The sequence below is a fragment of the Mercenaria mercenaria genome, unplaced genomic scaffold (assembly GCF_021730395.1).
Source record: "Mercenaria mercenaria strain notata unplaced genomic scaffold, MADL_Memer_1 contig_149, whole genome shotgun sequence".
In the NCBI taxonomy this organism is placed as follows: domain Eukaryota; kingdom Metazoa; phylum Mollusca; class Bivalvia; order Venerida; family Veneridae; genus Mercenaria; species Mercenaria mercenaria.
The window spans coordinates 20,172-32,513 of NW_026459468.1; the positions used below are offsets into that span (position 1 = coordinate 20,172).

At 36.3% G+C, this 12,342-nt stretch overlaps 1 protein-coding gene across 1 annotated transcript; it reads right to left on the bottom strand.

The window, feature by feature from the left end:
* Window positions 1–285: 285 nt before the first annotated feature.
* On the bottom strand, window positions 286–7,673 carry LOC128551663 (alpha-(1,3)-fucosyltransferase fut-3-like). Its single transcript, XM_053532561.1, has 2 exons — window positions 6,481–7,673; window positions 286–675 (listed from the first exon to the last, which is right to left on the bottom strand). Exons 1-2 carry the CDS (start codon window positions 7,615–7,617, stop codon window positions 601–603), a joined length of 1,212 nt encoding a protein of 403 aa, XP_053388536.1. The 5' UTR covers window positions 7,618–7,673; the 3' UTR covers window positions 286–600.
* Between the last annotated feature and the right edge of the window lie 4,669 nt (window positions 7,674–12,342).

Below are 12,342 nucleotides of genomic sequence, written 5' to 3' on the forward strand. Positions count from 1 at the left end.
AAAAATAATTAAAGACAAGTTTTAACCTGTTCTAGAGATTCAGATAAGGCATACCATGCTGACAATCATTTCACCAAAGAAAATCTATTTCGTTCATTATGCACAGAGAATGACCATGCAGCTATAGTTAAAAGTATCAACGCCATCAAACAGAATGTACAGGATTTTGTTTCACGACACCTACAGAATAGGCTTAAGTCAAAATTATTCGCATCGTATAGGTATGCTTTATTGCATTGTTTATTCAAATACAATTTATTTATTCAGTTAATGAATATTTTGTGTTGCATTTTAGGCTCACCAAAACACAATAAAAGAAATATGGCGAATCTCAAGCTTTTAATATTGGAAGGGGCATTGGTTGCACTCCTGACATAATTTCAGGCACATGCGGTCACCTGGATAGAACTACCGACTTCCTCAAGCATGCTGGATGGCTTCTCTACATGCCGACATGAACTGAGCCCGGGCAAACAGATGTAAGCGGCAAGCATATTGAAGTCATGGATCTTAATCACTCGGCCACGCAGACGCCTCTTTAATGACTAGGTGTCCACACTATATGCTCTACATCAACCGCCCATGTATCATCTACGTCAGCTACAAGAACGATATGTCTATCCCAAGTTTCTGAAATAACCACCAGTTTCCTTGTTTTTTCATGTTGTTCACAACCTGAAATGGATAGTATTAAAAAGTGCGAAACACAACCTAAATAAAATTAAAAGCATTTGTTTCTCATCAATATAATTTTCCAAATTGTTACTGTAGCACGTTTTGTTTGAAAAATATTACTTCATTGTTGGACCTTTGCCAGGAAAAAGCAGGTCGTTGACGTAAATAACTTACACATAGGAATTTTCATTCCCTGAGGACAAAAATTCGTGTAAGTGTAAGAGTGAACACGAGATACACCATTTTAATGTTTTAACCATACATTGCTAGTTTTGCCAGCGCAACATTATGTTCCAATAAAGATTAATGTACATCTTAGTCTTAACTGAAGAATATTTTATCAGTAATAAGGAAACCCAAAAAAAAAAGTGCTGTGGTTGTTCGTACACAATGTAGATCCACTGAATCAGCAGCGACATAGTTGTAATGCAATTTATTAAAACCACTTAACATTGTTTACTGGCGAAGAAATATAGTTTTAAGTTTTGATATTTCAGGTTCTTCAACATTGTCTTGTACTGTTAGGACAAGCATTAACAAAAACAACATAATGCTTACATTTGTTTAATATTTGTCACTTTTTATATGCTTTTATATATCTTCCTTATATTCACTGGACTTTTTGGCTCAAATTTACAATGTCAGACCAGTACAGGTAAACAAACGAATAGAACGTAAGATCATTATAATACTGTGTTGTTAAAATGTTTGTAAAATAGCAGATACAGGATGTGATACAGAGATGGACTCAAATAAAAGTGCAAATATTGATGTTAATGTACAATACACAACAGGTATACAACAGGTGATGGGTGGGATGATACCTTTGAAAATACCTGGAACAGTTCAAAAACGTAGGAAAAGAAAGAAGAAAAAAAGCAGCAATGAAAGCGACGAGTTCTTGAAACTGTCAACAAATAGAAAACATGCAATACTTTTTGAAACCATGAATAAAATCTTTACAAAACTTTAGTCTCTGGAGGGGAATGACGAGTCTTACTTTGGTAACCGTTAAGGTAAACAGTGCGCTCGAACGCTTGACATAGACAGAAAACTGTACTGATAAACAAGATAGAAAAATATGAAAAATGAAAATGTTGTCGTATAGGAGATTGACCTCGAGGCTAAATGCCGACGATATAGTTTGATATTTTATGGCCTGACAGAACGAATGAACAATGTATTGATATAAAAAAGAAAAAAAAGGAAATGTTGACTGTCATAATAATATAAAAAAATTGACATAGAGGCTACAACACAACGAGACGACATAATTTGATATTTTATGGCTTTACAGAAAGAATGAACTGTGAAGTTGTTATAAGTGATGAACCCAGATTAGACCCCACAAATAGTAACGGTACTGTGATTGAAAGAGCTCATCGTTTACGAACATAGAGGAGCCCGAACTATAGAAGATCCAAAACGCCAAATGGTTATATATAGACACAGACATTATTTGTTTGTTCTTTCTTTGATGGGTTTAACGTCACACCGATACAGTTACAGGTCACATGGAGACTTTCCGGCTTTTCATTGTGGAAGAAGACTCCAGGTGCCCCTCCAGGCATTATTTCGTCACGGACGGGCACCTGGGTAGAAACACCAACCTTCCGTAAATCAGAAATATACCTAGTCAAGTGTATAAACTAAAAGGTACAAACTTCGGCATTGATTCCGAATACCTGAAAGAAATTGCTGAGGCAAGAAAGACGCCGTGCAATATAGATCGCGTAAGCGAGGCACGAATGTCGAGAAAGCCGTTCCAGATCAAATAGCGATTTATTGTCAGATTGGGTATCGACCCCCTACAACTGTTAAATTCATCTCAGGGTTTGTCTCTAATCATTCAAATGACACGCTCAAATGACATCAGTCCTGGCTACTAAAATTCACGTTTCAATGAGAAACCGATAACTGTCATATTGTACCTAAAATATTTAAATTCGGTTTTTCATTGTTTTAGCGTGAAATGTAGCTGGGTACGACACTTTTCTAAATATGCATCTCCTTAAAAAACAGAGTTATCTGACCATATCGCAATATCTGAAGCATAATGTGCAAATCTGTATCAGGTTTTCATTGTTATGGCAATTCACTAATAGATGCTTATACAAGCACAAATTATCCACTTAAGCCTTCATTTTGAGGGCCATTCCTAACATAAAATGTGCTAAACATTAGATAAGTTCACAATGCTGTGAAATTCTGTTTACTGGCATTTTTGTCACATGTGTAACATTTGTAATTTTCACATGCGTTAATAATCACATGTATGACAATTAATATTACTATGCCCCCCTTTGAAGAAGGTGGGGTATATTGTGTTGCAGATGTCTGTCGGTCGGTATGTCGGTCGGTCGCTCGGTCGGTCCGTAGACCAATCCGTTTCCGGATGATAACACAAGAAAGCTTGGGCCTAGGATCATGAATGTTAATAGGGAGGTTGGTCATGACCAGCAAATGACCCCTATTTATTTTGAGGTCAGTATGACAAAGGTCAAGGTCACATTGACCCAGAATATTTAAATGGTTTCCGGATGATAACTCATGAAAGCTTGGGCCTAGAATCATGAAAGTAATAGGGAGGCTGACCATGACCTGAAGATGATCTCTATTGATTTTTAGGTCAGTATGACAAAGGTCAAGGTCACAGTGACCTAGAAAGGTTAAAATGGTTTCCGGATGATAACTCAAGAACACTTGGGACTAGGATCATGAAAGTTTATAGCAAGGTTGGTCATGACAGCAGATGACTCCTATTGATTTTGAGGTCAGTAGGTCAAAGGTCAAGGTCACTGTGACCCGAAATATTTAAACAATTTCTGAACAATAACTTGAAAACACCTGTGCCTAAGGATCATGAAAGTTGCCAGAGAGGCTAGTCATGGCCAGCAGATGACCCCTATTGATTTTGAGGTCAGTAAGTCAAAGGATTAGGTCGCAGTGACCTGGAACAATTCAACAATTTCCGGACGATAACTTGAGACCACTTGGGTCTAGGATCACGAAACTTTATAGGGATGTTGATCATGACCAGCAGATGATCTCTATTGATTTTGAGGTCAAAGGTCAAGGTCACAGTGACCCGGAACATTTAAACCATTTCTGGACGATAATTGAGAACACCTGTGCCAAAGGATCATGGAAGTTTATAGGGAGGCTAGTCATTACCAGCAGATGACCCCTATTGATTTTGAGGTCAGTATATCAAAGGTCAAGGTCACATTGACCCAGAACAGTAGAACGGTGCTCAGTGACCAAATAATTTCTGTTCTTGTGCAAGCACTGAATGCATCAAGGGGGGGGTGCATTTAGTGGCCCGGAACAGTTAAACCATTTCTGGTCATGACCAGCAGATGACCCCTATTGATTTGTAGGTAAGTAGGTCAAAGGTCAAGGTCGAAGTGACCCGGAACAGTTAAACCATTTCAATATGATAACTTGAGAACAATTGGGCCTAATATCATGAAACTTAATAGGGAGGCTGATCATGACAGCAGATGACCTCTATTGATTTTGAGGTCAGCAGGTCAAAGGTCAAGGGCACATTGATCCAGAACAGTAGAACGGTGCTCAGTGACCAAATGATTTCTGTTCTTGTGCAAGTACTGAATGCATCAAGGGGGCATTTCGTGTTCTACGAGCTATTGTTTCCTTACTATTGTTAATGCTAATTTTGTTAACTATCACCATCACTATTAGATGTCTAGACGTTTGACCCCTAAAATGGTTGGCAGATTTTCAAGGTAGATAAATATTGCAAAAAAAAAACGGGAATTATCTATTACAGTTTGTATCAAACGTTTCTAATTCAGCAGTAAATTTTAAGCTAAGTCTACTTTCAACACCTCGAAAGAGTCTACATGGAAATTTCTTGTATCATTTTTTGGTGAATTCAGAACCCAAGACAAGCCAAGAGTCCAGATCTCATAAAAATCTGAGTGAAACACATACTTGTACTTTATAATGATCTTACTAAAAACCCAAAAGTACCTGTAGCTAAAAAGCGCAAACTTATAATATTTGCTTAAGTTGTAAATTGATTAAACTACAACTGATAAGCTAAACAATGATAAAAGCTTGCATGTTTTGTATCGATGGCAAGAGGTGAGGTTTTGATATTTTTTCTTTGCTGGGAAAAGGGTCTATTTAATTTTTTCTTTCACATTTGATCAATGCTTTTATGTTGGCTTCAGTTTATTGATTAATTCAGAATTGCCGCCCTGTTAAATTCGTTATAACACCGCTTAACCATGTGTTGTAAATATATATACTGTATACTAGCTTTAACAGCAGACACAAAAGTTTATTTGTATTTACATGTACAGCGCTGATAAAATAATCACTGTAGTAGAGAGCGGAAGCGATAGAGAGAGAGGAGAGCGTGGTAACTGGGCCAACTAACTATGGAGTACCGTATCTTGCTTTCGGTCATGCTTATACCGTTCTATTAACTGACGACCGCCTCGGTAACCTAGTGGTTAAGCGCCCGCTTCGAGTGTGGGAGGTCGTGGGTTAGATCCCTGACCGCGTCATACCAAAGACGTAAAAATGGTACTGGTAGCTTCCTTGCTTGGCGCTCAGCATTAAGAGGATAGTGCTAGGACTGGTCAACCCGGTGTCAGTATAAAGTCACTGGGTGGGATAGCATGTCAGGTGTCTACGGCGTGGTAGTGAGGCAGCACTATAAAGTTGAGCATTGTGCTCACTGCTACAAGTAGACACCGTCGTTTACATGACTAAATGTTCTTGAAAAAGACGTTAAATCTGAACACACGAACGCACGCACGCACACACACTCTAATAACTGATGTTCTCGTGTGTCTATGATGATATGAACTGAAGTGATTCCTGAATTCGTTGAATGCCAAAAACATTAGTATATATACAATGTACTTATGTATTTAGCGACGTTTTAATTTTGCATTGTGACAAATGTCATTTATATAACTGTATAGATATCGTCAATAAATCGAAAACATACCGTGTCAAGGCGCCAAACTTATCTTCTAATAGTATTTCAGATGCCGATTGATCGGTTTATCAACAGAGCTATTTACCGTTTTAGACACAAATAAACTAACCATTTTTGAGACAATTGCTCAATAAAACGAAACTAAAAACTTTAAAACTTGATCAAACAACTGAGAAAGTGCTCATTTTGATTTGTGCTGTCCGTCAACATGTTGGCTCAAAATTTCACGTCAGTACCACTAATTAAAAGAAGAGAGCGAATCCTTGTAAGGACGTCTTGTTTTCTGTACCCATTTTTTTTATTTTCTTCAAGTTGAACTACGGATTTTAACAAAAACTATCTTATGAAAGGCCATACAATCGTGACTGTAGGATTTGATGTTGCAGTGAGTATATTATTGAATGATAACCTAGTAGTCACCTAAGCATTCTAGATGTTCTGGAGATGTGTTACTTTGCTAATTAGGAAAGGTCGCGAAGCGCACAGTCGCACAGCTCATAATTGCGTACAGGTTTTGTTGTACATCTTTACGCCGGGCAAAGGTCGCACAACGCACTATTACATGTTTGCACACAACCTTATTGCGCAAGAGAAAGAGATTTGATATTCTGAGAGTTGCTGATGTTGATAAAATGTAAGACAGTATCATGAGACCGATAGTATGGATTGCTGTTTTGAATGACTATTTACAAGTTTTATATGTGAATTTGTTTGAATAAAAATGCTATGCTTCAAAATAAATAAAGGATTTTGCTACTGTACTCTGTGTTGTTTTAGTTTTTTATGAGAGATCACGTAATACGGAGAAATAACGTAACAATACATACGGTTACTTTTGGACATATATCGTCCCTGATCCAGTTGCCAAAGTCAGAGTAAACCTGCCTCTGATAGCTGTTGCGACTCAGTAACCGACACAGTTCAAAAGTAACAGGCGTCCCTTTGTCTTTGTATTTTGTCTTCCACAGAAAATAACTATTATATAAAGTTGCATTTGAACTCACTTTTTTCACATAGTTTGCCAAAGATTTTATGTCTTTGAAGTCAAAAACATTTATATATGAATTTGATATTACGATGTCTTCACTAATGTTCTTCCAGTTAACTATAGGAATTTGTTCCCGCTTCAAAGCATTCCAGTATTTTTCTGTAACGTAATCTTTACACAGAGAGTTTTCCAAAGCCAGATAGAATTTATATTGTTTTAGAATCTCATCACAACTCTTCGGTTTCATGACACTTCCACAAGGTCTATCATAACATCCGCCGTACATATCTACAGTTACAAAGTTTTGCATTTTATGAACTAGTTTATACCTTTCTGCTTGATCTTTACAATTAGATATCATCCCAGCTACTTCTCTTGATTTCTCTTGATGAAAATTTGTTTTTCCGAATAGTTTCCTGGCATCATTGCTTTCTGAATGATTCAGTGTGTACTTGGAGCCATACAGCCACATTAGAGTTGCATCTTGTCTATACCATGCAGTCCAGTTGAACACTCCATTTAAGATCGCCGGATCCCAGAACATATTGCTTGGTGGTTCCATGTTAAAAAGAATCCAGACTTGATCAGGCCGACGATAAGTCGGAAATGATATTGTGGTTTTTGTTCCAATTTTCCAATTAACTGATCTTGGAAAAAGATCAAAATTTTGAAATATAACGGCATCTGCAGTAGTAATTTCACTCTTATTTACCGTGAAAGTACACTTGCATATATCGTTACAGTTCGACTTGCATTGTTCACAATATTCTATAATAGTGTCCGAAAATATAGGTGTCCAAATTAGAATTTTCTTTGAAACGTTTTTGTGGAAATTTCTTTCCGAGAAATAAGTAACATACGGCTTAATTTCATCACTGGAAGACATAAATATCCGTATTATATATATAAAACAATATGAGAACAGACACACAAAGATGCATTTGAAGCCTCTCTTATTTTTTCTGTAAAACCACATTGCAAAAATGTTTCTAACATTTCAATGTCGTATAATCTAGCAAGCATTTTACGAGTATTAAGCTATTGCTTGTCACATTGAATATCTTTCGATCGCGTATGACGGCCTGACCTCAAGATAGATATCATTATGCAGTAGCGTAGCCGTCGTTTTAAATTGTAACAATACGTCACCGGTGCTATTCCCTCTATATGTATATGATGACAAAAGTCTTAGAAATAGAGATACACTTTAAAGTGTTTATTGAGGTCACCATTTAGAAATAAAAAATGGCGGTCTTTGTGGACAGGTGTATAATAATCACAGGAAAATTTACACTATTTACAGTTAAACGAAAGGAGAAAGCAGTAGCTTTTATATTAAAGTTTTAACATAGTGTTCTTGGTTTGGTAGTAGTTTTTAGCCCAGGTTTGACACCACTTAACCTTTACCTTGCTAAATTTCTAAAATGGACTGATCCATCCGTGCAGGCTGATCTTGGTCTGTACTGGTCGCATAGGCAGAATCACTGATTTGCCGCCAGCAGGCTAAAGGTTAAGTGTTTCGAAACTGTTTCTTGCGAATTTGTAATTGTCTATTGTAAAATGGCATGAAAAAACTTTCGTACTTGTAACACTTCATAAATGTATATAAACTGATCAGTAAGTTCAAAAGAATACACATAAATCTAGTTCAGAATCTATTATGATTTTAGTTTTTGTGTCAATTTAAAACTATTGGCGATCTTTGAATCTTCATAATGTCTTGACCATTTAACATTTTCATCACACGTGTAAACTAGGATTATATTAGAGTACTTGATTTTATAACTTGATCGGCAATGTTTTATTCGCCTCGGTGGATTTTTTAGGCCTGGATCCCCTGTGGCGCTTGCGCCGTGTTTCAGTAGATCAAGGTGCTGTTTTGATGGCCCTTTTATTATATACATATACCTATTTCTAGTGTTATATCACACAAAATTATTACAATTTAAGATAAATAAGACTGAAAACGGGCTTGAAACGGTTATCTCTCTGACACCTAGAACGTTGAGATGCCATCATTACGTCACTTCAGACGTAATATTTGACGTCACATCTAAAGCAATTACTTCCACCATTGAATATTTTCCTGTCTGATGGAAATTGATTAATGGATTTTGTATTTTTTAGTAAAACATGTGCTGTATTTCAGACAGAAAATTCGTCGGTATATAATAAATACATCTGTGCAAAGCATCCATCTATTATATACTTATTTTCTAGCTTCATTGGACAAAATAAATTTTATCAGCCAGATCTGAGCCTGAATCAAAGCGTTTTGCAGGTATTTGATATAGCTTAATCATATCAATTTTCAGATAACAAACTCTTGATCAACACTTGTACTTCATTTGCTCCTCAAACTTTATCATGTGCCCAATAAAGACGCCTTTTTGCAAATAGAATGGGACAGGGCAGTAAATTAAACAGTTAAAAACAGCAATAATTAGTGTTTGCGGGGAGGGAGGGTACCTTTAAAAATATTATTCAGAAACACAAGAAACTGTAGGTTTAACACTGAGAGTGGGGAATGACGGAAAAAGAGAATAATGTACCAAAAAGTTAAAACGACATACCGGAGCGGAAAGGAGAGTTGGGGTCTGCACAATGTTGATGATAGATAACAAAATAAAATATCAGGCGGCAGATAGGGGACAGGTATGTAGAAGCGTGCTTCAGAAATTTGATGAGGAATACCGGGATTTAATATCAAGAAAGTGAACTGAAAGTAAAGAAAAAAGTACAGGAGTGGAGTGTTGGAGGAGAGGGTATGCGGCTGCGACGATATGGATAAGGGATACTGAGCTAAAATGAAATACAGGGATGGAGAATAGGGCAACAGGGGTATGTGTTGGGTTGCACTGTGGATGAGGGATATTAAACTTAGTTATCAAGAAACTGAGGTGAAAGTATAAATAAATGTAAATGAACTGAAAGTAAAAATAAATGTAAATGAACGGAAAGTATAAACAAATTTAAATGAGTGGAAAGAGGGTATGTTGGGAATGTTGAATAAGGGACATTAATATCAATAATTAGATAGTATGCAAGGACGGAGTGGGGTATGTGGGTACATTTGTGTGGGGTTAAATGCAGGATTTTCATTAAATATACTAAGTAACAAAATCACAAAACACAGATGAAAGTAAAACAAGAGGACTGTAGTGACACTAGATCGCTCACCTGAGGCTCACAACTCGAACATGTTTATATTGGTGTTATGTTGATGATTTAAGAACTTTACTTAGGGAGAGGGTCGCCAAAAAAAAAATTGTGTGAAATTGTTCTGAAATCTAATGGTTAATTCTTGTCAAAATAATCTATCAGCAACACTGTATGAACAAAAAAAAGGGCTGACCTTTATCACCCTAAGGGTATTAATCAGTGGAAGTGCAAGTCAAATCAGGTTAATTATTTTATTATCATCAGCATTTGAACTAGCCACTCAATCAATGTTCAATACAATGCACTATCAATGTATATTTTAGAGTAACACATGTGAACAGCCATGCATCTCAAGTAAAATCAAGACATGAATAGAAAAATATAAAGAAACACATAAAAATAGGAATCATATGAAAATCTAATTCATTCATGGAGGCTATCTTTTAATCAATCATATATCAATTTATAATTACAATGTTACATACACTGCTTCATGTTATATCAATCAGATATCAATTTACAATTAGATTTCAACAATCAGATATCAATTTATAATTACAATGTTACATATACTGTTTCATGTTATAACAAACTGAGGGGACCTTACCAGGATGCTACAGACAAAGTTTGGTGATGTTCATGAAAAGAAGTTGTGTAAAGGCTTTTCTAGTTTTGGCTCTGACAGTCCCTAAAATCACTCAAACCGAACCATTTGAACAAATCTAAAACAGTCACAAACAGGACCTTACTAGGATTCTACAGACCAAAGTTGGTGATGATCCATCAAGTGGTTCAGAAGGTTAAAGGTTTTTTTTAATTTTTAGCTCCGAGGGACCCTAAAATCAGTCAAGCAGAACCTTTAAACAAATCTGAGTGAGGACTTAACATGGATGGTTCAAACCAAGTTTGGTGCTGATGCTTTAAGTGGTTCATGAGAAAAAAAGTCGTGTAAAGGGTTTTTCTTCTTCAATTTTTAGCTCTGGTGGCCATTAGAATCAATCAAGGAATACCGTTTGAACAAACCTAAGAGATGACCTTGCAAGGTTGCTACAGACCAAGTTTGATGTAGTTCTGATCAGCAGTTTCAGAGGAGAAAATGTTTTAGTACAAAGTTGAGGCCGACGGACACAGGGTGATCACAAAAACTCGCCTGAGCAAAATGAGCTGAAACTGGGGTTAATCCTTGTGACCTTGACCTGTGATGCACTGACCCTAAGATCAATTAAGTATTTCATCAAGTGGTATTTACTCATTGTGTCAAGTTTTAAAGCCGTAGCTATTTAATTTCTGAAATTACGAAAAAAACTTCCTTTTTTCAATGGTTCTGTCCGGCTTGCCTTCTTATAAACAACACAAAAATAAATCTACAGGATTGAACAAATCCTTCTCAACAACAATCATGTAGTTGTAGCAGTAATGTTCAATATAGATATAAACAGTAACATCTCTCCAAATATATCCATTATAGATCAAAGGGAAACAACCCCATATGCAGATTTCGGAAATCTTAATGACAGTTACATACCTGAACCTGACCCGGAGGAGGACTGGCTCCAATTAGCATTAACTGTAATTTCTCAAACTGAGGAATTGACAGGTTATGAGGAAAGTGAAATCTCTTTTGATTCAAACTCTACAGAAAACAACATTTTATATTTAATATGCTTAGAAAAATTTAAGAAATGAAAACAAGAAAAGACCAATCCTTAGTCATATCAATATAAATAGTGTGCGATATAAATTTGTTGATCTAAAGCAGATATTAGATGACAAACTTACTGACCTATTAATAATTTCAGATGACAGTTTTAATAAATAAATAAATATGCTATTCAATGCAGGAGCCTAAAGAAAGAAATGCACGTGGCGGCGGCATAATAACTTTTGTTCGATCAGAGTTACCTTTTAAACGTAGAAAAGACCTTGAACACAAAGAACTAGAATGCATTTGTTATTGACTGTCTATGAAAAAAAGAGTGGGGTATTTCTATAAACCACCAACATTACAAAATCATCTTTCTGAAGAAACATGGACTACTTGTCTTGATGAAATGTGTCTTTTTTGACAGTATAATATGTATTAGAGACCTAAATTTTGACTTATTTGAAAGAGACAAATGTAAAAAGATTCATGAATGAATGAAAAAACAAGAGCTGTCTCCATAGGATGACACATGCCCCCGATGGCACTTTGAATGAATAGTTATGGCCGATGTTAGAGTTTAGGACCTTTGACCTACGGACCTGGGTCTTGCGCGCAACACGTCGTATTACTGTGCCACACATTCATGCGTAGTTATTTTAAAATCCATGCATGAATGACAAAGATATGGACCGGACATGCCCATCAATGCACTATCATGAAATATGACCTTTAACGTCTAAGTGTGACCTTGACTTTTGATCTACGGACCTGAGTCTTGCGCGCGACACGTCGTCTTACTGTGGTACACATTCATGCCCAATAATTTTAAAATCCATGCATGAATGACTGACAAAGATATGGACCGGACATGCCCATCATTGTACTATCATGAAT

Excerpts from the sequence above, each read along its gene's own strand:
- LOC128551663 (XM_053532561.1), bottom strand. The coding sequence starts at position 7,617 with ATGTGGTTTTACAGAAAAAATAAGAGAGGCTTCAAATGCATCTTTGTG. Across the intron at positions 676-6,480 it reads ATATATGTCCAAAAGTAACC|GTTGTGAACAACATGAAAAA; the intron begins GTATGTATTGTT and ends TATCCATTTCAG.